Source organism: Anguilla rostrata, chromosome 2 (assembly GCF_018555375.3).
Source record: "Anguilla rostrata isolate EN2019 chromosome 2, ASM1855537v3, whole genome shotgun sequence".
NCBI classification, from domain to species: Eukaryota; Metazoa; Chordata; class Actinopteri; order Anguilliformes; family Anguillidae; genus Anguilla; species Anguilla rostrata.
The window spans coordinates 31,577,757-31,603,967 of record NC_057934.1 but is presented as its reverse complement, the minus strand read 5'-3'; the positions used below and the strand labels follow the sequence as shown (position 1 = coordinate 31,603,967).

Sequence of the window (26,211 nt, the reverse complement as noted above, 5' to 3'; positions counted from 1 at the left end):
AACACAATTAATTGTTGTAGTCTGTATTTCCGGTCACTTGTCTCCCCAGTACTGTCTCTGTGTCTGTGTTCCCTGAGCTGCTTCACTCCCCTGTACTTGTGTGATTTCACTATTCGGGTGGTTCCGGGTTTTCGTGGTTTCCCCCCTTCTTTCCATTCTCGCCTTACTTCCTGCTTATTTCTAGTTTTACTAATTTCTACTAATCCCTACTAACTTATAGATTGTAAAGTACTAACCTCGCTAATATACTAACATGTGAATATTACTAATGGACTAACACACACTAGTTTTGGGTTTTTGATAGTTTAGATCACTATACTAATACATTAACCAGTCTCCCCTTTTCCATGCTGCGCTGTAGCTCCGCCCCTTTTCTTTCTAGCCTGCTCTAACGCTAAGTTCTGCAATTGCCTGCACCTGTCTCTTGCTCTAACTGCACCTCTCTCTCTCTGCACGTGTTTACCTGCTTCACCCAGGCCGTCTATTATCATTGTTGTCTATGTGATTCCAGTCCGCGTTTTGTCAGTCCCCTGTCATTGAATTAGTTTTCCTAATGTTCTTCACCTGGATGTTGTTTGTTACTCCTCCCTCACTCACTTAACCCCTCCTTGATTGTTATCTTCCCCAGTGTATAAATGTCAGTCTTTTCCACCTGTTCAATGTCAGAATGTTGATCATATTCATTGTGCCGATTATTTGTAAGCCTTTGTTTATTGAGATTCCTGCGACACCCCTTTGCCCGACTTCGCCTGCCCCTTTTGGTTTTGTTTGCTTCTGGTTCGACCTTCGCTTTTCTTTGACTTCTCTTTTGCCTGCCCCTTTGTACCTTCGCTATTTCTGATCTCCTGGTTTTTGACTTTTTGCCTGTCTTTTTACTATTCTTTTGGAAACTTGATTCGGTACCGCACTCTCTCTGATCACCTGGCTTCGAACTTCGGACTGATTAAAGACGACGTTTTCTTGGATTTCCCTGGTCTGCGTGTGGGTCCTTACTCTGAACGTAACAATTAATTAATCACAGCTGGTGTGTGGCAGCTGTTTTAACTGCCGTTTTATGGGAGGTGCAGTGAACTGAGAAGGTGGGGGTTGAGAGAGAGAGAGAGAGAGAGAAAAAAATGCTGCTGGTGCCAGAAGGAGGCTGAAAAGTTAAAAGGAAAAAAAAACAGTTTTTCAAAATGCTGCTGTCACAAATGCTTGTTTGTTCTGATATTTTATTCATTTGTTATGGAGGTATTTTTTGTAGTAAAAGTCACAAATATGTAAATGACTTCACAAATATCTAAACGGTTTCACTGATTAGCAAGATAGTACCTAGATAGTAGATAGTACCAGACTACATTGTAGAGCTTTTTGGTGAGGTTGAGTAATAGACACTGACACTTAGCATGTCTCCATACATTTCATTTCATTTTAAATTACATGAAGGTATGTTTAGCAAAAATATGTTTCTCAGTGTGTTTAGACCACCCAGTTCAGAAATGATTCTGGCATGCTCGCCTCAACAAATCTGTGAGCACATCCGTTCTTTTACTTCCTTCTCTCTTTCTCGTAATCTGTTTTCCTGCTTCTCTCTGCTGTAACTGTGGTGGGTGTGAAAGAGAGAAAGAAGATGACGGACTCAGTGATCTACACAGAAGTTAAGTTCAAAAAGTCTGCTGGTGAGGATACTGGGACAGGAGTGGGAAAGGTACACATTAACCATGCTGACACGCAGACTCAATGTAAGTATGCTGGGATGCTGACAACATATTAGAGAAACTGACACTTAAAATTAGCTTTGGATGTTTTTTTTTTTTTTTTCAGACAAGGGCCATTTGCATACACTGAAGCTTTAAGTGCAATTATTTCCTCATTAAGTTAGTTTGAAGTGTTAAGTTAAGTTAATGTGACATTTCTTTGAAGGTGAATGAGTGAGAGAAATATTAAGTCATCATTGGTATACAGGTAATATAAAGTAGCATTTACTGTGGAGTGCTTTCAAGTTGGCACCGCCTCTTTGTGATATGCTACCCTCCCCAAAATCCATAGGTAACTCCAAACTCATCTGGGTCTTGTGTGGAGCCATCTTCATTCTTTTGACAGCTGTCATCGGAATGGCCATCAAAAGTAAGAAAAGTCCCTGTGGGTTATTGGTTCCTGTCTTTTCCCTGGGTGTGGGGCTAACTGAAGGGCGTAACTTACTCATTATATGAAAATAATTTCATACCATAAAGATGGGGATTCCATGATGTGATTGGGATATACTGATGAGTAAGGCTGGGTGTTTGTCATGGAAGTCAATTTTTCGGTAGCTTTGGATGGTAACTGTCACCCATAATATAGCCTACAGTGTCATTGTATAGGCCTATACATTTTAGCAATAGCCTATTGCCAAATTCTTGGAGAAACAAAGTGTGACAATGTATACAGATTCTGGAATGGGCCGAGATGAAGAGTCTCATCCTTGTCAGTTGTTGCAATCAGATGTTACACGGCCCGTCAACAGTGTTGATGCCCAGCGCTCCTTCCCCCATTACAGTAACATCGGTCACAACGGGCGCGCATCAAGGACTCAAACCTTGGAATGTACAGCATATTGTACCAAAACAAACTTCAAAGAAATAAAAACAGGCACATTTGAGCATACTTTACTTCTAACAATGTTCTGTTAAAGACCAAAAAGCATGCCCTTTTTTTTCCATGATAGACCAAATTAAGCAAGTAAATGCATTAATGAAATGTATTTCACTCGTAGGGTGTTACTAGTAGTTTGATTTTTTAAAATAAACATTTCAAGCACTTGTTACTGTTGCTGCAATTTCCAATACAAATTTCAATAGTTTCCCACCGCTGCGCATGAGATCCATTAATTAATTTAATAAATGAACTTTGCCATGACTGCTCCACGCCGTCAGCCAAACCTTTCTGATTGGAACACATTGTGTAAACATACTGGGCCTCATTCAGATTTGATTGCTAACTGTACTTACAACTGTTTCCAAGAACATTTCGGCATTAATCCACTTTTTCATGTCCAAATTTATTCTTGGGTAAAAACAAAATCCATGTGTGTTTGGAACCATACACAAAATATGCAAAGTCATTTCATGTAGTTACAGACCGCATATCAACAACAAATGTTTATCAGTACTATTATTATATTAATATAAAAATATATGAAGATGAAATATGCTGATTTTAACTACATTAACTAATCTGAATAACCTAAAATTTTCATTAGTTTTTCATTTCAATTTCAGTTTAACTTTAGCTAGTTTTTGGTGCATGTTTGGTAGTTTTTGTTTAGCTTCCATTCTTTTATTTCAGATCATACATTTTGTTTTGTTTGTTTGTTTCTTATGTACGATTCGTCTTATGTTTTGTTTTACGAGGATAACCTTTTTAGGAATGTGTGTAATTTGTTTTGTTTATTGATAAACATGATTATTATGATTGATAATGATATAATCCAATCCATGTTGAGCGACTGCTCATATGAGACGCTGAGAGGGACGAATAGCTGATGTTTGCACATGACCCTGAAGGCAGAATTCTTTCTATGGGATTGCTAAGGCAATTAATTTAACTAATTATCATGAACAGACAAGCTCAGCCAATTTATGAACAATTGGCAACATCAAAGGTCTACACGTTTCATGAATCCCATGTTGGTTTTTTGCAGGAACTTTTATTCAGAACAAAAGTAAAAAGAATTTAAGAAAGGTTTTGTGAAGAAGGCCCATTGTATTGCTTCAGTCTTTATTGCTGTCTGAGAAAGGCCCTGCTGTGAGAATATAATGGTGAAATGCTTTGCTGTATGTACTTACTTCCAGCTCCAAAGCTCTGCCAAACTAAAAGATTGTTACACACCTAACATTAATCTTCTTCACTGTTTGTCACTTACAAATACACTAAAGTACCAGCATGTTCATTATTATATATGTGATAGCATGTTATCAAATAGCAGGGACCAATACATTATTAACTACTGTAAAATATAGTCTAAAGTCCTGCTGAATAGTTCTATTTTAGTTGTGCCAGAGTTCATCATCGCTCCTGAAGGATTCACAGCAGCCATAATCTACTTCTGCTTTCCATTTCCTTTGCTGATCTGTGTGTCAACTGCCTAATGTCTGGTATGTAGATGGGGGGCACCACTCTGTCATGAGGTTCTTGGTTCAATGTTGAGAATGCACCGGAGAAAGCTGGCCACCCTGTATCCATACTGCTGTTCTTAATTAATGATAGTAACATGAAATGCTGAAATAAGCATGTCACATCTAATATGCTAACACACAAAAAAAAAAAAAAAACCAAACGGACAGAACTCTCCTGACCCCTTAAAGGTACATTTGATGTTCAGAATTCTCTGAAGCAATCAATGTGGCATGCTGTAGAACTCTGACAACTGATTTCAGAAACAATAGTCCAGTTCAGAGGATTAGCAATACTGTTAATGCTGTTAATGCAGCTAAAGTCTGCATTTAAAGATGGCAACAGCTACACAGTTTCCTTTGTTTGGTTTATTTCAATTGTATCACCAGCTTCTGTTGAGTAGCTACACAGAGTTAAGCCAGGCTTAGTTAATTAGCTCACACAGTTTCTTCCTTGAGAATATAGAAGGAGTGTGTGGGGCGATGGCATAACTCGGCTCCCTGTTTCTTCCTCAGTGGTCAGACTCCATGGAGAATCGAGTAGATGTGGTCTCCAATTTCAGGGAGGACAACAGAGGCCTGACAGATCCAATACTGAAATCCCACCCACATGTGAGTATTAATATGAACACTGACTCCTCTCTACTTATTTTCTATAATTTTCTATTCTAGAAGAGAGAGTATCCAATGTTGTGTCAAACTTTGACTTGAATGCACCAAGGATCTCTGCCTCTGATAAATTTCTGAGCAAGCTGTTCCATGCATTGGCAACTCTGAGCAATAATAGTTTTTGCAGCCCATTTCTTTTTAGCAAATAATAATAATAATAATAATAAGAATAAAAACCAGAACCAAAAAAATAGGGTTCCAGCTTCACTGCTTGGACCCTAATAAACGTATTATATTGTTTATTTTGCGTCTTACATACTAACAGCAGCCAAAAATGCTTCACAAGAGATAAACAGATAAGAATCACTATTACAACATGACAGTAGTTAATTAATTACTGTAAGCATAAATGCAAGCCATTTAAGGTAAGACAATAACACATTTCAAATACAGCCAATATGAGAAAAATAGAAATTACTGCGCTCAGACTTAAATTGGGTATGTAAATGCCAAATAACATAATGAATAAAATAAACAAGAAGGCTCCACACACCGAAAGATGCCTCAAGTGTTATGTTTTAATAGAAGACTACTACAAACGTTTCAGCATTAGCTTTCTTCAGTGTAAAACACAAAGGACAAAAGGAGACTGATCAGAGGATTTTTTTTTAACATTAGCTGTAGTTTATTATAATCTGATTCTGGGTAAATTTAGGTTCTTTTTTGTTCTGATATAAATAATTGTACAGTCATTCAGTCATTGCTATTTAGTAAAAAGCTAGCTAAGTTAGTTGATTATATGTCGAGTGATTCCGCCCAAGGTATTTCTTTTTTGTGTAATTTATTCAACGCTTTATGTTAGATAGTTAAAAGTGTCTTATTTCCTTCATCTTATGTTTCTGCTGCTAGTTGTCTGGAACCATGTGCACGTTTTTAAGTTGTGGTCTTGGTGTCTCCGGCTCGGCAATGTTACCTGCTAACATTAGCTGTAGTTTATTATAATTTTATTCCAGGCAAATTTTGGTTATATTTTGTTCTGAGATATAAATCAAATATTTCCTAGTACTAGGGTTCCTGCAGTCATTGCTATTTAATAAAAGCTACCTAAGTTAGTTAGTTAGTTGATTATAACCCGAGTGATCCAACATTGGGTAGTCTTCTTTTGTTATTTACTCAATGCTTAACATTAGATAGTTAAAAGTACCTTATTAGGAGTCCAGGCAGCGAAGCTGGTGGAACCCTATTGTATCTGTTAGGATTATTATTATTATTATTATTATTATTATTATTAGGGGTCCAAGCAGCGAAGCTGGTGGAACCATATTGTAGCTGTTAGGATTATTATTATTATTCTTATTTTTCTCCGCTAAATGTGTCTGGGGCTCAGCAACCATAAGTCCTAGAGCAACCAAATTTGGTAGGTGGGTTCCTATGGCCCCCCACTACTCAGGCACTACAAATCACCTATGTCGGCCAGATGGTGGCGCTATAACAAAGGGTTATGCGTAAAAGGCCATAACTCCCACACCATAAGTCAGATCAACACAAAACTGCATCGACCGATGCATCTGAATGTGCTCTACAACTTTGCTATTGGGACCACCTATGTCCACCATATTGTTTGCCTGCCATTTGGACTTTTTAGTTGCGGCGTGGATGCTTTCTCCACTAAAATGTAGGAGGCTCAGCAACCATAAGTTGTAAACCAACCAAATTTGGTCGGTGATATCCTATGGCCCCCCACTACTTAGGCACTACAAATCACCTACATCGGCCAGATGGTGGCGCTATAACAAAGGTTCATACTTTAAAAGGCCATAACTCGCACACCACAAGTCAGATAAACACAAAACTTAATCGACTGATGCATCTGTATGTGGTCTACAACTTTGCTATTGGGACCACCTATGTCCGCCATATTGTTTGCCCGCCATTTGGACTTTTTTTAGTTGCGGTGTGGAAGAGCTGTAGCTCCAAATCTAAAGTGTTACAACATCTAGTAAACTCCTTTACGGCAAGCGACTAGAAGACATCCACGGTGACGCAACTAAGTAGTTTTATCAGGGGTGGGTCTGAACTTCATAATGGACAATATTATCGATCTGGTTGTTCATAAAAATATTCTTTCACCACTCAAAAATCATATCCCATCATAGCAACAAGATAAACCCGACAATAGCCCTAAAATATGCCAATATGGCAGTGAAAACGCTGCTCACTGAGTAACGAAATAAACGAGACAACGTTTTAAAAAAAATGATACCATGTCATTCTACAGTTTGTGAAATATACACGCATCTGTGATGGTACCTTCAAAAATAGCTGTGCATAATACCACCCCTGTTGTTTACAATGTTACTATGCTTGATAATAAAAGGTGTGTTTCTTTTTTAATGAGCACTTAATATCAACATAAAGCCCTGCAAACACCAAAACATACTTTGTTTTCCATTTTAGGTCAATGAATGAGATTGTACAGTCATTTGCATATTTCGCAATAGTCATATGAAATCAATACTTGATGTATAAGGGGAGGATGGGGGGAGTCATTTTTTATTTACTGGGCTATTAAGATGGTCAGTAGAAGGTAGCTGAGAGAGAAACTTGGGTAACACTTTCAGTTAAAATTCTTTTCTGCAGGTTTATATTGCTGGGGTCAAATTGACCCCAAACATAAAAAGTTGTTAGTTAATTTGAACATAATAGGAAGGTTAAAAATCACTCCATAGGTGCGCAATTGGGCCAATGCTTGGACCCCTCCCAACGCCGCTTGCGGCTTTAATTTATTAAATTTTGAAATTCTGATTTCTGCTGCTAGTTGTCCGGAACCACCTGCACTTTCTTAAGCTGTGGTCTTGGTGCCTTCGTCTCGGCAGTAACTTAGTCTAGACATAGGAAGAGGTGGGGTGATAGTTAGGGGGTAAATATGAGGCCAAAGCTGTGTGAGGGTTACAGGATGATCGCACTTACGATCACTCACCGTTGCTGACTGGTTGAGGACCTCGAGAGAAAGATTCTTGATCTTGAGGGCCAGCTTGCTGGACTCCACAGTTTGCAATTGGGAGTTCCCGGAACTGAGGAGTTTGTCCTTTAAGGAATTGATGTGCACACCACAGCTGGGAAGAGGGGAGAATCCAGAGCAGGCAGGGAGAGATAGTTGGGTGACAATAGGGCGGACAATAGGGCGCAAGCGCAGAAAAGGGCGTGCACACCACACAGGTGTGGCATCTCCAGAGGTTGTGTCCAACTGATTCCTTGCAGGGATTGGATCTGGCTCTTGACCATAAGAGTGGGAGGACTGACGAGCCACTGGGAGCCCAGATCCTGGAGTTGGTGATAGTGGCAGACTGAATTATTAGTGGGGTAGAAATTATAGACTGTTCGCACAAAAAGGAATCCCGTACGATGTGTTGCCACCCTGGTGCCCAAGTAGAAGGTGTCTTGGAGCATGCGGACAAGCTACTGGCCAGAGTGGGGAGGGATCCATCAGTCATGGTTCACATAGGAACTAACAACATAGGTAAGGGTACGTTTGAGGTTCTACAGGACAAATTTGTGGAGCTAGCAAAAAGCGATCAGGATCTGAACCTCCACAGCAGTTTTTTCTGGAATGCTAGTGGTACCATGTGTAAGCAAAGGGAAGCAAAGTTTTATTTGGAGGTTTAACATGTGGCTATAAACCTGGTGTAGGAGGGGTACAAGTTTATGGAGTACTGGGACTCCTGGGACAGGCGTGACCTGTACACGTGCGACAGGCTGCACCTGACCCCGGAGGGTACTATTGCACTGAGCCAGTATATGCTTAGGGTAGCACAGGATTATTTAAACTAGGGACTTGGCAGTATTAGGCAGGATTACTTCATGGGAGGAATAAAAATGGTCAATTTGACCATTGACCAAACATGCTCGATTTGAAAAACACTTGGTAGTAATGGTTGATCAAAGGCTTTCAGGTTCTAGGCACTGTGCTGTAACTGCGCTAGTATAAATCTAAGTAAGTTATACTTATCTTATACAATACATAATTTTTTTAGACCACACTTGGGAGTATTGTCTGCAGTTCTGGGGACCGTACTACAAGATAGATAAACAGGCTCTAGTAAACTGTTCAAAGAAGAGCAATCAAATTGATTCCTGGTATGAAAGTAAGCTATGCGGAAAGATTTAAGATGCTTAATCTCTTCAAACTTAGTAAAAGGGGATTTAGGGGTGATTCAATTTAATTTCATAAAGAGGATCAACAAAGTGAACTACTAGAGATTCTTCAGGTTGAGTTCTGTTAGTAGAACGAGGGGGCATAAATGGAAATTAGCAGAAGGTAAATTCCGCGCAGACATTAGGAAGAATTTTTTTGCACAGAGAGTGGTCAATATGTGGAATAGCCTGCCAGCTCACGTATAGTAGTAGAGGCAGAAACTCTGGGGATTTTCAAGATTAGCCTTGATACGGTGTTAGATATAATCTAGTCTGTAGGTAATCAGAGCAATACGTACAGTTTAGTCAGGGAAATAGTGAGCATTGTTGGGCTGAACGTTTTAGGGGCATAAAAGCAGAAGACAACCAGAAATACCGCCGCGCGGTTGTATGCCACCACCTACCAGTAGCCAGTTTGGATATAAAATGTCATCACTTCATCATTTCATCCTATTAGACATTTGAGTGAAACTTTGTCATAATTAGTGTATGAATTCTTGAGTTATGGCCAAAAACGTGTTTTGTGACCTTTGACCACCAAAATCTAATCAGTTCATCCTTGAGTCCAAGTGGACATTTGTGCCAAATTTGAAAAAAATTCCCTCAAGGCATTCCTGAGATATTGCGTTCACGAGAATCAGGACGGACGGACAGACGGACAGCCCGAAAACATAATGCCTCCGGCCACGGCTGTGCCATTGCGCAGGCATACGAACCCCTTGGTTGTTATCTTAGTGGCTGGAATTTATCCATTTTGAATGACTGGGTATTTGCGACAGTTGTGTACAAAGAATGTTACTGAGGACAACTTTATCTACTGGGAAACTAAGATGGGTTTTGCAGCACATATATTCTGAAAGGATACAGCAATCCCATCCAATTTACACTGTTGGACATCATCCATCACCATCAGCTTTGGATCCAGTTGATATTATTTATAATTTTGTTTTGGGAAATGTTGCGAATAGTGGCTAAAGCTAACCTGATGATCTGATCTAAAGTAGCGTGTTAGCCTACCTTAGCAAGTAAGAGTCTACAAACTGAGATTACTATTTATGGTGACGGCTAAATTGTGCATATATAAATTGTACAAATAGTCTTGCCTATATATATTCTGAATCTCTAGTGATCCTCCACAGAGGAGCTGAGTGTTCCAATGCATATCAGTTCATAATGCGCAACCACATTTGATGTCACTTAAATTGACTCCCCACCCTTCAAAAATTCCCAACAAACAATTTGTTTTTCTTGCATATGCATCATATCATGGAAGCTAGTTCTGCACTAACTTTCATTTCATGGTGTTTTTAAAAATGAGTTCAGTTGAAATTAAAATAAACAAAGAGTATTCAATTGAAGTGTTCCTTTTGAAATGGGGAAAATGGTCTAAAAACTCACTGGTGACTAAGAATGACACATTCTTAGGCTGCAGTTATCAGCATGTGCTTACCTTCCTCTTGCCTATCTCGTCCTCAGTGCCTCTGTGTCCAGTCAACTGGGTCACATACAAGGAGCTGTGTTACTTCATTGGCTCCACGAAGATAACCCGGTCATCCGCCCTGGAGTCCTGCTCCAATATCTCTTCTCAGCTGGCTAATACAGAGGATACAGACACACTGGTGAGAACAGACAGAGAGTGTTGGGGACTCCCCCCCCACCCCAAAAAAAAAGGCTCTGATAGAAACCCAGATGGCAGGTATTCCATCCGCAAGGTATGGACTGGTGGGGCATGCCCCATACTACAGCATCGAGAGTTCAGCACTTTTCATGGTTTCCTATATATTTTTTTGTTGTGTATTTTCAAAATAAACCCACCCCCTTCACAAAATATGGGAGACCTCAGGGTTTCAGAATTAATAATTTTCTGCATGTACTAAAATTAGAGGACTAGCTCTTCAATATTTTTGCTGCTCATGAAAATACCTTCTGTTCTGTACTGGGAGGGAAGGGAACAGCGGACACACCTGCAGTGATGCAGTGGTGCAGTTTACATCATATCATATGGATCAAACATTTTAAAGCAGGTTCATGTGTATAAACAATTATCTGTGCCTCGCAGCAAGCCGAATATGTAGGACAGATGAGGAACGCAAAGCTTTGCTAATACTGTGTGACGGCAGCTGCATGTCAGGCAATCACCTGGCCACAGCAGGTTCTCACCAGGTTACTTTGGTTACCCTTTCATTGATGGGCTGTTACACGTAGATTAGCCTGTAGTGTAGATATGGCTTTAGACGAGTCAGACTCGTTTTAGACTCGTTCTTTCTTCATCAGACAACGTGTGGCTGCAGAACTTCCCGTTTACCAAGTTTCTTCATGGCAGAAGTTGCAGATTTTTGGAGTTGTGCAAAAATACTCACAAATAGCATGTAAAAAAGTGGAACCGTCTCAGGGCGCAAATCACATTCACCCCCATTTTGTGTTTATTGTCCACTTAAAGGTTAGGGTCCAGTAAATGTACTGTCCATTTCAGTGCAATCCTTGATTTATGGTTGGAAGAATGTTGTATCTTTCCTCCATTCTGGGATTTCATTCATGCAGTCACTTAAGATTTAAGTCTGTATATATGTATATATATATATAGACACACACACACACACACACAGTACAGGCACAAATTATGGAAACATTCTGCTTTAAGAAGTTTAGTGCTCTTAAAACTTTTATCTATGCCCTTTCTTCTGTTGTTTCTTGAAGCCATTTTTGTCTGTAAAAACTTATTGAAAACGGTTATCTTCTTGACCACGAGTGGTAATGGCATTATATGACCATCAGTAATTTGAAATAAAGTATACTAGACTATTATAATTTTATGTAGAAAAATTTAAAAAAAGACTAAGAAATACCTCTTTAAGCTGATTATAAAATTTCCAACAGTAAGACACATTACACTGCTAAATTATGTTGGTATGAATAAATAAATATAGGAAAGTATAATGATTATTCCTTGTTTAACACAAATGATAATTATTTCTTCATTTTTATTTTTTGTTGATATTACGTTTATCTTTTTATCTTTTGTTTATATATATATGTATATATACAAATCTGTTCAATAGTCCATTTTATTGCATATTCACGAATGGCAAACAAGTCAATGAGGTGCCTACGCTGTGTTTGGTGTAGTGGAATTGCTGAACTATGGTTAGGAGTCAATGAGTGCTGCCTTGTGTCACTAACATTACTCTTTTACGGTGGCTCTGAAGTGCAAAACACAAAAACAAAAAGAAAATGAAAAAACAAAAACTTTCGGCCCTGAGGTGCAGATGCAACATACAAAACCAAAAAGGAGTGGTCCTGAGGTGCAGATGCAACATACAAACAGTAGCCAAGGCAACAGCACGAGGCTACTAGTTGTATGTTGTGTTCCCCAGGGCCAGCTCCCTTTGGTTTGATTTATTTTTGTATTTGTGTTTTGCACTTCAGGGCTGCATGTTTGTGTTTTTGTATGTTGCATCTGCACCTCAGGGCCACTCCTTTTTGCTTTTGTATGTTGCATCTGCACCTCAGGGCCGAAAGTTTTTGTTTTTGCGTTTTCTTTTTGTTTTTGTGTTTTGCACTTCAGAGCCACCGTACTCTTTCCTCCCACAGAGGGTTTTACGACAGCACATGGCCAATACAAACTACTGGATTGGCCTGAACAGGTTAGGAAAAGAGAATGGCACAAGCTGGTTCTGGATGGACGACAGGCGGCTGCAGATGACGTAAGCACCACCTCCCTGATCTGACTGACCTCAGATCTCCCCTGTAAAATGCAGGGATGGAGAAATCTGATTCACAAGGGCCAGCTGGTTTTCGTTGCTCTTTAGGTCAGAGCCGTTATTCGAGCACAGCCTCAATTCTCCCAGTATTCCAGATGTGAATCTGTTGCTAACTGAAAGTCAGCCTATAGCATATGTGGTTTTCGTCCTAAAGCTTCGGAGATAGTCGCCCCGGTGTGAAAAACTGCCAGCTCACTCACCAAGCTTTACTATTTCTTTTAATTTTTATTTATTTTTATTTTTTACAGGTCTTTCTTCAGTAATACTGATCATTCCGAGAGATACTGTGCCACAGTGTCCAAGAAAACCATTTATGCAGAAAAATGTGATGAACAGAAGAGTTATATCTGTGAGAAGAAAGCCAGGGCTTAAGCTCGATGGCAATTAGGCTCCTGAAAACAATGCAACATTAGGTTGTTATGTAATATGTATTTTTATTTTATTTCATTCATTTCGTACAATTCGTACTTTGTTTCTTTGATTAAACTGAAGCATTATTTGTACAAAAATGAAATTCCTTGAATGCTTCAACAAGAACAATAAAACCTGCGAGTGTCCCCTGCCTAATTTAATTATTTCCCCTCATGATCTGTTTTGCCACCTTTAAGCTGATAACAGGGCCTTTGAAGCTTTGCAGGCATCATTGGAATTTCACTGTCCTGCAGATTTTCACACAAAACCAATGCCCATGTCTCCTTCTAGAGGCGTGACTCAGGATAGACAATAAAACCACACTAAATTAGTGGTGCATCCAACAAAAAACCACAGAAAGACGGTGCGGACTATACAAACATTCCATTTTGGTTCTTAAGAGAAGCAGTGTGCCAACTGCAATGTTAATACAACCAGAAAGAAACCACAAAGAATTCATATTAGGTCCAAAACTTGTAAAAAGTGGCTGGTTGGGATGGAAAACTAGAAAACCCACATACTGTAACAACAGCTCACACTGAGAAAGGGTCCATTACTTCAGCACTTTTTTCACTATTTGTACAACATATTTTTCCTTAGTCACAGAAATATGAAAAGGTACAGTGCTGTGAAAAAGTATTTGCCATCTTCATGATTTCCTTTATTATTGTATACTTGTCACACTGAATGGTTTCAGATCTTCAGAAAAAATGTAATATTAGACAAAGCACATTTAAAAAATAATTTATTTAATTCAAATAAGTTGTAAAACACCCATATTACCTATGTGAAAAAAGTAATTTCCCCCACTTAATTGGTTGAACCACGTTTTGCAGCAATAACTGCAACCAAACACTTCCTACAAGTTGATATTAGTCTTTTATATCACTGTGGAAGAATTTTAGTCCACTCTTTGCAGAACTGCTTTAATTCTGACAAATTGGTAGGGTTTTGAGCATGGACTTATTTCAGGTCCTGCCACAGGATCTCTAATGGGTTCAAGTCAGGACTTTGAGTAGGCCACTCCAAAACTTTGAATTTTGTTTCTTTTCAGCCATTCAGATGTTGACTTGCTTTGGTGTTCTGGATCATTGTCTTGCTGCATAACCAAAATACGCTTCAGGTTCAGCTGATGACCAGGCATTTTGTTTAAGAATTTTCTGGTGCAGGGCAGAATTCATGGTTCCTTCCATAATGACAAGTCATCCAGGTCCAGAGGCAGCAAAGCATCCCTGTACCATCACACTATAACCACCATATTTGACTGTTTTTATGTTCTTATTGTGAAATTCTGTATTTGCTTTATGCCAGACATAATGTATTTTTTTGCAAATGTGAAAGAAGCACTGCTGTTGCTCTTGGTTAACCATGGTTTCCGCCTTGCTACTCTCCCAGAAATTCCATTTTTGTCCAGACCCTTTTTTTAGGGTGGAGTCATGAGCACTGACCTTAGCTGAGGCTAGATAAGCCTGCATTTCTTTGGATGTTCTTCTGGGATCTTTTGTGACTTCCTGAATGAGTTGTCGCTGCACCCTTGGATAAATTATGGCAGGCCTGCCACTTCTGGAAAGATGCCCCACTGATGCCCCAAGTGTTCTTCATTTGGAGATTATGGCCCCCACTGTGGTTTGGTGGAGTCTCAGAGCCATAGAAATGGCTTTGTAACCCTTTCTAGACTGGTATATTTCAACAAGATGAGAAAAAAAACTTGCTGAAATATACCAGTCTGGAAAGGGTTACAAAGCCATTTCTATGGCTCTGAGATCTTTTGATTGTGGCATAGGGAGCTTGTAGAAACATCTGGGAGCTACTTTACTCTGATGGTGAGGTTCAGTATGCAATCAAGCCTGGCTGTTTAATGTGCTAAATCTAATTATCAATTAAATTTGGTTAATTGGTTGATTGAGTAACTAAGGGGGCAATTTTTAACGTCGGTGAAACAGTATGGGTTTATATGGGTTCTATGGGTTTGATAAAATTGCATGCAAGTTTATTGTATTATTATTATTTGATTAAATGAAAAAATGAAAATCATTTAAAAAATGTGTTTTGTGTTTACAGTTTTCCTTTGTCTAGTATTACATTTTGCCTAAAGATCTGAAACCATTCAGCATGACAAATATGGAATAATAGAGTAAACCAGGACAGGGGCAAATACTTTTTCACGGCACTATATTTATCTCAATATATGTTTTACTTATATCAGTATATTGCACAATATAAAATTTAACATGCAGGGTAGTGTGGCACAAATCAAATGATATGAAAAGCATTTAGAAACACTGCATTATTTACTGATTATGAAATAGATTTACTTTTTTTTCATTTGCTATAATGAAAGTGATATATTTATACTATGATTCCAGGAAATGTTCATATAACACTACAGAGAAAAGTAAAATGGATGAAAGATCATGATGGCATGATCTTTTGGGCCATAAATGAAACCCACCCTACTCAAGAGAGGAATGCAGTTGGGGTAATATAGGGATACAACCCTCATGCCTTTAAACTGACCCCTACTTTACTCACCACTGCCAACTGAACTAGCATTTTGACAGAGTAATATCCAGCTGTCTGTTTCTTTCTTCTGATCAGCTTCAATTTATTTAATCCTTTCACAGTGGCAGCCATTTTAAATGTAAAAGCTCAACCAAAAAAAGATGTGAGTAGCCTTTTCTCCATCATTTTGATGATTTGTATAAATTTATTTACTTTTATGATGCCATGTTGTATTATTCATTTTCCTTTGCTTAAATGAGTCATACAACTTTAATTTCCCTGGCATCTTTGTGTGCTGCCTTCATGTAGCATTTCAATTTTGATCCTTTATGCTATGCAATGTCATGATAAAATTGTTACAAATGGAGAGAATATATACAGTATGTACATAATATGGTCAAATTAGCAAAGACATTCCTCGTTGTGTTTCTTGAAGACATTTCCCTTGGCAGTGTTTATTGGTGGTGGTTAAACTAAGTGATTCTATTTTTAATTAAAGTTTGAAAGACGTGAATAATGATTGTTAACAGCCTAACATATTTGCATACTAAGTCTGTCACAACTCTTTGTCTTCAATTTACTTTAAAAGCAGCATTTTACCTGAACATTAAATGCAGAATTTACTGTATTCTTTAATATTCACCATTCACCATTCATTTTCCTTTGCTTAAATGAGTCATACAACTTTAATTTCCCTGGCATCTTTGTGTGCTGCCTTCATGTAACATTTCAATTTTGATCCTTTATGCTATGCAATGTCATGATAAAATTGTTACAAATGGAGAGAATATATACAGTATGTACATAATATGGTCAAATTAGCAAAGACATTCCTCGTTGTGTTTCTTGAAGACATTTCCCTTGGCAGTGTTTATTGGTGGTGGTCAAACTAAGTGATTCTATTTTTAATTAAAGTTTGAAAGATGTGAATAATGATTGTGAACAGCCTAACATATTTGCATACTAAGTCTATCACAACTCTTTGTCTTCAATTTACTTTAAAAGCAACATTTTACCTGAACATTAAATGCAGAATTTATTGTATTCTTTAATATTCACCATTATTGTAGTGCATTTGTATTAACAGAATATTTACAGATATAAGAATTATTCATGCTATAAAGCACAATTTTCATTTTCTCTGCAACTTTCAGTTTATCTTACTGTAATCTGTCTCCCAAAATGCAATTCCATTGTTTTTTTCCTGCAAGAAAGCAAAAACCACACATTTTCTCTTGAAAGTGTGGCAGTGGGATACATAAATTACATTTTTCATCCTGTGCAAAAGTTAGTGAAGTGATGAAGTGGTAATTGCAGTGTAGAAGGTTTAATGATCATGGCAACTGCGCAAAATAGATATGTAAGTGACAATAAAAATGTTGATGTTTGTGAGTGAAGTTGGTCTTCAGGAACAGCGCTGGTTTAATTTAGAAAATAATTTATTTGGGGCTCCTTAATGACTAGTTTCTGAAAGGCCCAGGTAAAAGCTCAGCAAAATCATTAACAGTCTAAGACCAGGTGTCCATTGCTACAAGACATATTATAAGCCATCCTCAGTTTGAACCATGCAAAATAGTGACTGATTTGCAGACAAATTCATTGAAAAAGTGCACATGTTTCAGGAGCAATGATACTTGTGTGGTATAGCACAACATTGAGTTATCTGCAATTCCACATTGGTGGTAAACCCAGTGAAGAAGAGAGAAAAGCTCTCAATTTAGTCAAATAAAATGAAACAGCGGGGCATACAACAGCAATTATTATATTAATTATAAATGAATTTCACAATATTACACAAGATGGAAGCTACCTCAGATTATATTTACCTGGATGTTTTAACTTGCTTTGATGATTACATAACAGACCAGGGTCAAATACAAATATGTATTTGTACTTGTGCTTGAAAATGTAGATACATACATATTTGAAGTATTTTCAAATACATTTTCAAATACTTTGTATTTGCTTCGTTTTAAATTGTTTTCATGGAAAACCAAATACTTCCCCAAATAGTATTTTAAAAATACATTCCTTTAAGTAAATACTTTCCTGGGAAACCAAATACTTTTTCAAATAGTATTTAGATCCTTTTAAAAATACATTAAAATACAAATACAATTGAAAAATATTTTAAAATATTTCTTATAGACAACAGAAATGACTGAGCCAGCAACAATGTCGGCTTCATACTGAAGGGGCTATCCCAGAGTTCTTTGTGAGTGGCCCTTGGTGTGATGTCACCGAGTTATAATACTGAGGGCACTCCAGGTGAACTACTAGGTGCTAGGGGTTGAATTTGGATTAAGGGTAGCCTATGCCGGCAATTTTAAACAACCCATGCACTGCCTCTAACAGACAGTAGCCTAAATGTCCATACATGTCTTTGCAAGGGGGGGATGACAAACTCAGACTTCTTGATAAACTACTTGCCAGTTTATTTGTACCCATGCAATCATTTTAAACTGAGTGGTCTTTTACTGTATTTTGTTTACTTTTTTTTTCTATTGTCAGAGCATTCAACAGCCATATGTGCAGTTCCATCTATTAAATTTTGTAAGGTTAGACACTGATAAATAAATTCCAGCTGTGCATATTCACTACCAATTAACAATGGAAATCGGTACAATTGGACTGGGGCGATCAGCAGTCACTAGATGCGTTCTCATCAAAATACTATCCCCTAATTAGACAAAATGCTCAACTTTCAGATCTGACAGGTTCTTGCATGTCCAGTGCAGTGTCTTTCAACAGCTTGGTGCAATTGCACATGTTGCACCACTGGCCTTATGTTGTCAAAGTATTTTCAAATACTTCCATTAAATCAAACACTTTGTATTTGGAAATTCAGTATTTTAAATGTTTTTTAAGACATATTTGAAAGTAATTGTGAATACATGCAAAGGATCAAATAATTTCTAAATAAGTATTTAAAAGTAAATAAAATAATTTAAATATGTATTTGACCCAGGTCTATTACATAATCAATCAATACTTCAATAAATCTGTATTTATAATGATTGGTGCCTTTCAACATGTGTAAATAAATAAAACATAATAAAATGCTGCTCAGTTCCTAACAAAAGCTTCAGGAACTACATGAACTGTACTGGTAAGTATCTTGCCACCCTTAAAACACTATTGTGGCTGTGTCATTCTCATCTAATTCCAAAACAGGAAGGATTTACTCTATAGTTTCAGCACATTGACTCTGAGCAGTATGTAGGATATGAAAGCTGTCTGGAGTTTCAGGTACATGTGATACTGTAACTGCGTAAAACAAAATATCCAAGAACTCATGAACAAGGTATCCTTTATGTATATTAAAACAAGCATCAGGAACAGACTTATGGGATGAACCATGAACCTGTCCAACCAGATCCTGGTTCCTCATATATTTTCCATCTCTTTTGAAATCAGAGAAATCACGACAAAGATCCAGCCGCATACGAACCACAGAAAATATGGTGCGAAGATACTTAGTGTCATGGATTCAAAATCCACAATCAGTAATGGACACCTCAACTGACCCTTCAAGACCTGTGCAACAAGAGGGTGAGTAGACAGAAAAAAGACATCCAGTTGTTAAAATAATTCCCTACTGTTTCATAAAGAAACATTACTGGCTTAAATTCAATCAAGAATGTCAATGTAGACACTGATTTATTGCGGAAACTGTGGACAGTCAATTTAATTTTGCTGCTGTCCTTTATTTTTTTCAGGAGCCTTAGCCCCCATGGGGCCCAGTGAGACGCCAAAACGTCTTTATTTCTGGGCTATAGTCTTAACTGCTGTCCTCTGCTGTCTGCTTGTCATCACAGCTATAGTGCTGGGGGTCCTCTGTGAGTAAAATCTTTATTTGGCTACATTTCCTTATGTGCCTTGAAAATATCACTGTAAACCTGAATTAGTTAAGTTTACTCAGAGATTTTGGAGGAAACTGATTACCTCAAAAAAAAAAAATTAAGTTAAATGTAATGGTCTTGCCTACACAGTAATAAATGTGCCCAGTTACCTAAAATATTTAGTTCTCTGTGTATTCATAATTGCATTGGCTATCCTTATGTCTTTTACTTAAACATTAATCAAATGATATATTTTAAGGACAGTTAAAATATTTACATTCTGTCAATGTAATGCATTTGAATTATTGCTACTAAAATAAACCAAGTGACACCAACTACCAAAACAAAACTATTATTTCAGCTTAACATCAAAATTACAGAAAGCCTATTAAAACCATTTGTGGAAAGTGATTACCTCAAGGTAATCACCCAGCATTAACTGAACATATTAAAGTAACCAGAAAATGGTTCTTTATTAGCCAGACTGTCCACATCCTTAAAATAGGTATGTAGAATACAAAGGCAAAGACTGAACCGACCTTACAGGTACAAAAATTTGCTCTTCAACGAAAAGCATAAAAGTGTGGTCCCATGCTTGTTCCATGAACACATCAAGCCATTTAGCAATCACCTTGCAAAGACAGAATAACACTGCCATTACTACATTCTCAAAAATAATAATAATAATTTGGTGGCCTAGTAAATGTGACAATAAAAAAGTTACACTGTCTAAAAATGAATGAATTAATAAAATGAATGAATATCACTGAAGTGGTTATTTGAGTTGGCCATACTTAAATAAATGGCTATAAGTCCAACAAGTAATTTTGTCTGAAATTTACTTACTGATACTTACTAATTCACTTAAATAATATACATTTTGTAAATAAGTAAGTTCATTTAATGAAAGGAAATGAGGAGTGGACCAGCAAATATGAGTGCAGCACTCGTCGAGCGAGCGGAGGGGCGGGGGGGGGGGGAGTGGGGGGGTGGAACAGCTGATGGTTAGTAGCCTACCGAAAATGAAAACAGGCGAACCGCAGTTCATACATTAGCACATTATTTTATTTTAATTGAATGTCGTTTTCCAGTTTAAAAAGTAGGCTTTTAAAAAAATACTCATTTTGGTGTCGATAGCTTACCATAGGCCATCAATTACTAGCTTATCACTGCGAATAGTCTGAATATAGAACTGAATATTGAAATTAATAATGAACAATTTAATTTACTCACTAAATCAGCATGCATAACACAACCACCATAATAGCGATAATAGTAAGTTAATGAGGACAGCTGCGGCCTCCGACTCCACCAAAATCTGCAGCATAATCAAACAGGTGAGAAGCACAAACAAATCTTTGTCAAGTTTTGTTCTATTATTGTGGGTTTTTTCACCCTGTGCTAATCAATACTAAACCAGTGTCATTACACAGGATGTCAAGTCACACTTGTGAGTTAATACGGTTGCATAAAACAAAGAAATAGCTATTGATAATTAAACCACTCACTTTATGGTACTTAATTGTTGTGTTGTACTAACAATTTTAAGGGTTTTAATTATAATGCTATAAGTGTGCTATATTGATTATAATGCTGTGAGTGCTATACTATTGGGGTTTACAGTGTACTTTAAAGTCTTTGTCTTAGCACCTAGAGTAATGTAGTGAAATTCCCTGATTATTATAAGAATAATGTATAATTCACCTGGACCTGGTGGGTTGCTGATTCATTAAAACTGCTGCTGCGGGCATAAGAGTGAGCGCCATTGTCTCGGATCAAATCTGGCCTGTGCCAGTGCCAACTGTGGCTGGCAGCCCTACAGGGGCGGCACACAATTGGCTCCTTGTCGCCCAAATGATATATGGGAGGGATTCAGCCGGTGGGGATAGCAGTACTCATTGCTTGAGCAACCTCTTTTGGCCATCCGAGTGCCCATAGCTTGCTCTCCGCACATGCTTATGATTGAGTGTCCTCCACCCCCACTCTGTACATTGCCAGCAGCCATACCACCACGCACTCTGCTCCTGCTGACTGGCTGAAGCTAAGCAAGTGTGGGCTTGGTTAGTACTTGGATGGGAGACCACCAGGGAATACTAAGTTGCTGCTGGAAGTGATGTTGGTGGGCCAGCAGGGGGCAATCTTCCCTCTGGTCAAATAAACCCAATGCCCCAGTGCAGTGACGGGGACACTGTGCTGTAGGAGATGCCGTCTTTCGGATGAGACGTTAAACTGAGGTCCTGAGTCAATGCGGTCATTAAAGATCCAATGACACTATTCGCAAAGAGTAGGAGGTTTCCGGTGTCCTGGCTAAAATCCCAGATCTGGCTTTCGCAAAAACTTGCCACACCTAATCATCCCCTGATTTAATTTGGCTAAAAAATGTTCTCTCATTCACTCATTGTACACTGACTATTCATTGGCAAACATAGAGACATCTGTGGTTTGTTAGTGCGGATCAAGAATCACCCAGTCTGGACATTTGTATCGTACTGAACGTGGCTTCTACCAAAGACTGAGGCATCCCGCTGCCAGGAACTACCGCCTGCCAAAAAACGGCTTAAAATAAAAAACACAGCTTGTGGCAACGCACGTCACATGAACCGAGGATCGCGAGCGTCTTGACGCTTTCCGAGCTGTCAGCAGGGCATATACACAACTGCTACATGAAGCTGACAAATGGCATTCCAAATTTTGGTGGTTTTGGAAATGTGAATTTAAAAAAAATGTAATGTATTCTTTTCATGTTTGACTGGCTTTATTGTAACACTTTCATTGACATATTTTCTATTGGCTAGTAACTACATAAGAGATTCCATTCCTGAAAATAAGACTAAATTTGATTCTGTTTAGATGACAAGGAATCAAAGAAAAATTACAACCCAGATCTGGACAGTTTGCTGTCCGCCTACCATAATGTGAGCACCCTCTACCAAAGAGTTTCTGAGGCTAATGCCCAGCTGCAAAGAGAGAACACCGACCTGACCAAAAACAACACTTGGCTACACGCTCAGAACACACACCTCACCAGCAACAACACACAGCTCATGTGGCAAAACGACAACCTCACACTGGAAAACACAGAGCAACGCCGGGAGATCTGGAACCTGACCGACGCCAGTCGTCGACTACGCGACAAAGCCACCAATCTGACCGCATACAGTGAACAGCTGGAGGGGCAGAACCTGAACATGTCTCACACCATCACTCTACTGCAGCAGGAGAACAGAAACCTGACTGAATCCAACACGCGACTGCAGAGCGATAACTGGGACCTGTCTGATGCTAACATACAGCTCGAGCGGGAGAATCACGACTTTTCTGATGCCAACAGCTTCCTGGGGGGCTGTTGTGAGACAGCAAAATGGAATAGCACACTGCTTCTGAAGGAGAACCAGGGCCTGCTGGAAGAGAACACCTGGTTGAAGCACCAGAATCAGAACTTGACCCATCAAAATGCATGGCTGGAAATGCAGGGGGAGGTGCTCATGAGGGCCAATGCCAGGCTAAGTTTGGAGAATGCAAACCTACTGGATGATACACTCAGGCTTTACCAGAACTACCTGTCTCTGGATCAGTACTGCCCTGTTGTGAATGCAGAGACTCAGGGTAAGTGAGCAAAAAGGGCCTACTTTTCACAGACAAATGCCAGTGCTGTATATGCAACTAGGTATTATTTATTTATTTATTTATTTGTTTGTTTGTTTGTTTATTTATTTATTTGCGCACTCTATTAAAACAAGGTAACCATAATGTAAGTATCTATTCCAATGAAAGGATTCAAATTCTTTAAACTGGCTTTACTTAACTTAAAAACTTTTCTGTTCTGAACAGCCTTCTTTCCCTATACTTTTATGACTTTTATGAGGTTCTTCTTTCTACTTCACAAAGCATCCTTTGTAGCTGCCTAACCCAACTGAGACAGATAGCCATGAAGCATATGGAATAGGAGAATATAAACTGATGAAGTGTGATCAATCTGATTTTCTTTGTACAACAGCTTCTGCAAAGAGTTCAATAAATATTGTAAAATAGTAACAAGGTAGTAGGTAAACAAATATGAAAACTGAACAATAATCTGAAAAAAGCAGAACAATCGGACTAATACATTTAGAGAACCAGAAGGAATTGTTTTTGAATCAAATGGATTACATTTGCTGAGTAGAGATTGTTGCTTAAAACTACTCTCTTATCACTGAAGCATCATATTCCTGGGGTCCACAGGAAGATTGGACCCCAGGAAGATTAGCTGTGTATTGCTAATGGGGATCCTAAATAACTAAATAAATATTTATCAGGTCTTTGCCTAATGCATTTGTAATTGTCCTGTTCTCTGTCTACAGAACGTCTTTGTAAGAAGTGTACTGGCAACTGGATCATTTTCCAGTCCAAGTGCTACTTCTTTTCTGGTGTCAAAAAAACCTGGCGTGACAGCCGAGCAAAATGCCAATCTGAAGGGGCAGACTTACTCATTGTTAATAGTGTGGAGGAGCAGGTACAGTAAGGGTGCATTTCTGTATACCAACTACTATTTGAGTAAAAGAGGTAGGACTAATCAATGTGTTGAGCATTTGCAAGAACTTTTCATTGTAATTCACAGGTAGGTGCAACAGAGGGACACTGCACTGTGACCTCCTCCAGCCCTGATTCATCCACAGTACTCAAATATTCATTCTGAGTGTGGCCATTGAATTAGATTTGAATCATTCTTACACAGCTAATAATAAACAAAGACATTTTAAGTCTGTTTTTATTACTGTGCCACTGCGGTGGGGCCCATAAACAGTTTAAGGTGCAGGAAGTCTATGAACTGAACTAAATATGATAAATGACTCAGTGACTGATGTGCCAAATCATTTCATGTCCTCGTGCAATCATTATCCTTTTGTCATTCAAATATAAAACCTGCGAGGAATAACTGAAGGGGAAGAACAGCTTCTCATAAACAACTGCCTAGACTTTTCAATGATGACCTATCATTGAGTCTACCAATAAAAAGACATCACCTCCTGTGCCTGGCCTTTGTCTCTTTTACAGAAGTTTGCATTTAGGACAAGCCTTTCTGTCAATCAAGCGGGCACCCGGGTTTGGATCGGACTGACGGACGCACAGACAGAAGGACAATGGCGCTGGGTGGACGGCAGTCCTGTCACTAATGATTTGCAGTAAGACGAGTCACTTTAAAATACCACTGTCTTTACTGCTGACTGCATGGGACACATTCTGAAGGGCAGTGTGAAAAGAATGATAAAGGGTTAAGTCAGAGAGAAGGAACATTAGAGGATGTTGAGCAAGATGCGGAGGTTTATTTGATACGTTCATGTAAGTCACACTAAATAACTGCATAAATTTACAAATTTTTGCCATCTGCAGCAGCATCAAGTTGTCTGTAGCAAGTAGTGCATAATATATTATACACAGGCCTCCTTGGAAACAATAGATGTATGAAGATCTGACCCATTATTTGAAATTAGTCATCAAGTGTATAGACTTTAACAAGAGTGAATTTTCACAGCCTCAATACACAAATTTACACAGCATCGATTCATATTTGGGCGTAAAAAAAATCAGCAACCTCGTCAGTTTGCATCAATCTTTAGCACTTGTATGCTTTCATGACAATTAAAACTATAACTTCTGGAATGTATCCACAGGTTCTGGCTTAGTCGGACTAGCGAAGCAGACGAGCCTGATGACTGGAAGGCAACTAACTCTCTGGGTGAAGACTGTGGACATCTAGACACTAGTGTACACGAACTGAACTCCTGGATGGATGGGCCATGTGAGACAGCCTACAGATCAATCTGTGAAAAGAGTGTTTAAAACATACACAAATTCTGTTCTTGTGCTGATGTAAAGTCCAAATACGCATCAAATAAGTTTAAGAATACATGCAGGCTATTCCTTTCAGTCATGTTCCATTTCTCAATAGTCATTGATCTGTCAATAATCTATGTATTTAGCAGGATTCTACAATAAGCCTATTTTTGATGTAGAATCACAACATTCAATTAACATTTTCTACTTCAAATTTTTCCAAAAATGTAAAAATTTCCATGAATCTCGTCTTTTTGATCTCCTTTCATTTTGAAGGCTGCGCTCACTCAATAGCATGATTTAATACAAAGGCTTTTCCACATACAACATACAATCAAATGCAACATAGCAACTTTTACAACATAATGAACATTAGCCACGAGGTCATGTGGCTCAGTTAAACTCAGTTTATCCTCTTTTTCCTTAATTTCATTGCTGTACCATTTATTTTAATATTCTGCATTGGATCATGATGGTATGTTGTGGAAACTGCAGTTTCAATAAAGTTTGTTGAAATTTGAGTACAGCTCATGTGTTGACACCATTACATGTAAAGCTACATGTTCTAGCATAGAGGCATAATATTACATACTAAAGAGAAGTCTCATTTTTGTAGTCCATGGTTACTGTGTGTGAAATCCCAACTATAGGCGCCTAAACATACAGCACTGTAATAAGCACATGGCGTGTTAGTATTCTGAGAGGATCAAACTAAAGGCAGTTGACTAAATAACCACTACAGTCCTAGAACATTACACCAGTAGACTAAGAATTAAAATACAAATGGAAATGGCATTACCCACATCAGGGTCCTACAAATTACCCCAGTAGAGTTTAAGAATGAAAAAGCAGGAGACCATTACATCAAACACCACCAGACCTATGTTGTAACAATAAAAACATTAAAAAGAGATGCATCTCAGTCATAAAGCCCAACCCAGTCCA

General features: G+C 38.4%; 1 protein-coding gene across 1 annotated transcript; it reads left to right on the top strand.

Moving 5' to 3' along the window:
• Positions 1–1,266: 1,266 nt before the first annotated feature.
• On the top strand, positions 1,267–25,787 carry LOC135247774 (C-type lectin domain family 4 member F-like). The gene is made up of 12 exons (XM_064321586.1): positions 1,267–1,721; positions 2,029–2,106; positions 4,650–4,745; positions 10,413–10,555; positions 12,528–12,640; positions 12,946–15,773; positions 19,028–19,162; positions 19,330–19,449; positions 22,303–23,058; positions 23,793–23,944; positions 24,487–24,614; positions 25,104–25,787. Exons 7-12 carry the CDS (start codon positions 19,072–19,074, stop codon positions 25,270–25,272), a joined length of 1,416 nt encoding a protein of 471 aa, XP_064177656.1. The 5' UTR covers positions 1,267–1,721; positions 2,029–2,106; positions 4,650–4,745; positions 10,413–10,555; positions 12,528–12,640; positions 12,946–15,773; positions 19,028–19,071; the 3' UTR covers positions 25,273–25,787.
• The last annotated feature ends 424 nt before the right edge of the window (positions 25,788–26,211 follow it).